General features: G+C 37.1%; 1 protein-coding gene across 1 annotated transcript; it reads right to left on the bottom strand.

Annotated features, from left to right (window-relative positions):
- Positions 1-665: 665 nt before the first annotated feature.
- LOC127793779 (protein SRG1-like) lies at positions 666-2,217 on the bottom strand. The gene is made up of 4 exons (XM_052324506.1): positions 1,939-2,217; positions 1,613-1,860; positions 1,206-1,530; positions 666-1,131 (listed from the first exon to the last, which is right to left on the bottom strand). The coding sequence occupies exons 1-4, from the start codon at positions 2,179-2,181 to the stop codon at positions 886-888; spliced, it is 1,062 nt and encodes a 353-aa protein (XP_052180466.1). The 5' UTR covers positions 2,182-2,217; the 3' UTR covers positions 666-885.
- Positions 2,218-3,719: the final 1,502 nt, after the last annotated feature.

Here is a 3,719-nt window from a genome sequence, read left to right as displayed (position 1 = left end):
TCTCTGTGATTGAGTTATACATTGAAGTTGGCTTGGTTTAGATTCACACCATGTAGCCCAAAAGTGGTTTGTCATCACCATCTTCTAGCTAAGTGATTCTCAACCTAGGAAAATATAGTACATCCTCTGCAAATATTAACCTAGGGCGTAGACGAGTACGAGTAATGTGCAACAAGTGGCAGTTGAGAAAAGGCACCCCCCTCCCCCCAAAAACAAAAAAACAAAAAAGACCCAATGCTAGGCTCTAACTTACTTAAGCAACGGAAGGGTGTCAGGAAATTCATTAAGATAATCTTACTCTTTTCTTTGGTTACAGAACTCGAGAGTGACATTTGGTTCAGACCTTCCATCAGGCTCGATTTGTTTCTTATACGATCCATCATATCATCACCTCCTTTGCAAGTAAAGCTATGAAAGAATTCACAAAGAGCAAGGAAAGGTCCACCATGAACCCGTATGGATTGGGTTAATTTTACAAATATTTCTACAATTTATTTTTGAGTATTAGAGATTCTTATGATTTTTTTTTTAATATTTTGGTCAAGACAAGCCCTTCCATGTAACAAATATATATGTTATCTTATAAAATGTTTTCAAATGAAACAAACATGTATACCTAAAATACTAAAAGTAAACTATAAGGAAATTTGCAAAAAAGACAAAAATCACATGCAATTCGAGTGAAATTTATTCCAAAAATAGAAGCAAATTAGAAGTACAAGGCATGCACTTGCCCCACAAACTAAATACATAAAACACATGCAGACACAGACACATAACATCATACTACAATTGATATCTTTTAAAGTCATAATATTGATATCATAATAAAACACCGATTAATATCCATAAACTTAAAATTCCTCAACTGTTCTGCCGTTCATCCTACTGAATTCTCATGAGATCAATATATGACTTTCCAAGAAGTTCACGCGACAAATATCCCTTGAAGAAATCTACTACTTTTACTCTTCGGAACAATGCTGGAGTTTGAGAGGTGATGAGGCTCGGCGCTGGACCCAATTCCCCATCCAGATTCGCACTAACAAATGTAGCTACAGAAAACCTCTCTTTCTCCGAGTTAACAATTGCGCGATGCTCAATGCTCTGATATTTTCCATTACTTAAGATCTGTCAAAAACCAAGACCATTGGTTAACACGAGCGTGGAATAGTATGTCACATAATCAACAGCCACAATATTACCTCTAAGCTGTCTCCAATGTTGACAATAAAAGCATTAGGCAGGGGTTTGATGGGTACCCATTTGCCATCTTTCTTTATCTGCAACCCTTCCACATCGGTGGCTTGGATGAGGATGGTGATGCCACTGGCATCAGAGTGGGGGTTCAGCCCAATAACTTTGTCTGGTTCTGGACATGGCGGATAGCAGTTGATCCTTATTGATTGCATCCCATCCTCAAATACCTTCACCATGTCTTCCTCTTTCATTCCTAGTGCTTTTGCCATGAGGCTGAATAGCTCGCTGCTAAGCTTCTTCAATTCAGCCGAGTATGCTTCCATGGTGTTTCTGCTTGGAAAGATCATTAACTGTTGGCTGAGTTATCTAAGTTTTGAGAGAGAGAGAGAGAGAGAGAGAGAGAGAGAGAGACCTGAGTGGAAGAGGCAGGTTGGGTAATAGATGGGGCTTTCTTAAACGAGCTGGGAGAGTGAGCACGTAAAACAAATCGGCCCAATCGAGCTTCTGCTCCTCTGAAAACACAAACGCTTGTCCAAATCCTTCCACATCTCCTGGCTCTTGCCAAAATTTCTTCCTCTCTTCCATTGGCAGTTTGAAGAACTCTTGTATCTCTAACTTCAGTTCCTCCACTACCACAGAGCTCACTCCATGATCGATCAACTGCAATAATGTATTTCTTTCTTTCATTCTTCAATATATATAAATATCTAATTTGAATCTATTCAGAATTATACAAACCTGAAAGAAACCCCAATCTTTGCAAGCAGAGTGCAGCTTCTGCAGCTCGGAATCCACCATTTCTGGAGAAAGCAAGCTCTGAAAACTGATGACCGGCACTTGTGGTAAAGAAGAGGGATCGGATATGAGTATTGGAGGGTCTTGATCGGGCCGAACATACCGGTCTGGAACGGTGCTGAGATGCTGTTTTGCGAGCTCTTGAACGCTAGGCACAAGCAGAGACCCCCCTAGGCTGGCTTCCATGGCTGCTTGTGAATTCTGATCACCTATCTCGGCACCTAATACGTTTTTATAATAATTTTTGAGAGGGTAAGTTGATAAAAACGAGGACTTTTTATGCCGTCAGCAAGGACCACTACAATATTACCATTTATTCATTTGTTGGAACAAACAAATGAATAAATGGTAATAATACTAGTAACGACGACTAAATCTGTGATCGGGTGATGATCTCCAGGATTGACGTGACTCAATTTTATAAGACACCACCCAGGCAGCCTACCCCAATGAAAGCCTCTGTTTTCTATTCAAAAGTGGTAGGCGACCAATGGAATTGTTATAGGGAGCGGGCCATATAAATCCCATGATTGTTTCTTTTGACTTGGTTGGAGTAATCGTGTGAAATAAAAAAACAAACGAAGCTGCAACTACAATTATCGACTCTTGGTTGGAGGACTACCGATGTCGTGGCTTTTTTTGCTTTTCCTCTAATTTATTTCCAGCTGTTTGAGATTTTGTGCGAACCATTATGAAGTTTTTATGTGCCTGACTTTTCGATCAATTTGTATTGACGGCGTTAATTGTTGTTACTTAAACATAATAATAAATTTATTTGAAAGAATTATCTTTAAGCTTCAAGTATTTTATAAGGAAGAAAACTGTCATAGAACATAAGATAATTTTCATGTAAATTTTCTAACTGAAACAGATAGGCGTTTGACTTGACTTTACTTCGGTATACTTAAAAAGTTTGGATGCTGCTTCGATCCGAGGGAGTGAGATTGAGAGGGTGATCCAACAATTTGTGATTGATTTAGATAGATATGTTAAATATTAAAAATTATTTTTAAATATTAAATTTCTCAATTTTTTTCTGAACAGATTTCGCACAACAGTCAACACATGTTTCTATGGGTTTTCTTTTGAGTTTCTTTTTGTTTTCGCTGTAAGACTGGAAGCAGTTGGTATTTGATTATTATGAATTCATGTAAATTACACTTTTTATGCCTATTGATTACTTATAGTGGAATTTTGCCTCATGATTTATATAATGATTTCATTTTGCATTAATTCGACTATTATAATTATCTATACTTATCACTCCTGTTATGTTATCATCTAGGACCAAAGATAATTTTATTTATAAATTATTAATTTTTTTTCCTAATATAAAACATCTCCCTCTCTAACTACACTGAAATCGCGAGAAAACTAGATTTATTTTATTCACAAAACTAAATTCTACTAAACTCTCTTTTTTTCTCTTGAACAAATACAAAAATTAATTCTTATTCAAACATGTAACAATTCGGACAATTAGAGAACAAATTGACCAAACTTTATTGTTCTAACACCATCAAGGCCTTTTTCATTCAGGGGCAGAGCCAAGATTTATGGTCAATGGAAACGAAAAAGGAGGAGGAGAAAGCTGGGGGTGGGAGGCTTACTGGGATGAGCAGTGGGCTTGGTTTCCCTTGGGTTGGGCCTTTCTAAAAAACGAGACTTAAAAGATCTGATTATAACTTCTTTTTTTTTTTTTTTCTGATCTAGTGAAATTCAAT

Source organism: Diospyros lotus, chromosome 2, assembly GCF_014633365.1.
Source record: "Diospyros lotus cultivar Yz01 chromosome 2, ASM1463336v1, whole genome shotgun sequence".
Classification (NCBI taxonomy): Eukaryota; Viridiplantae; Streptophyta; class Magnoliopsida; order Ericales; family Ebenaceae; genus Diospyros; species Diospyros lotus.
The sequence above is the reverse complement of the archived record's forward strand: the minus strand, read 5'-3'. Positions and strand labels throughout refer to the sequence as shown.

Excerpts from the sequence above, each read along its gene's own strand:
- LOC127793779 (XM_052324506.1), bottom strand. The coding sequence starts at position 2,181 with ATGGAAGCCAGCCTAGGGGGGTCTCTGCTTGTGCCTAGCGTTCAAGAG. Across the intron at positions 1,861-1,938 it reads AAGATTGGGGTTTCTTTCAG|TTGATCGATCATGGAGTGAG; the intron begins GTTTGTATAATT and ends ACATTATTGCAG. Across the intron at positions 1,531-1,612 it reads AACCTGCCTCTTCCACTCAG|AAACACCATGGAAGCATACT; the intron begins GTCTCTCTCTCT and ends CTTTCCAAGCAG.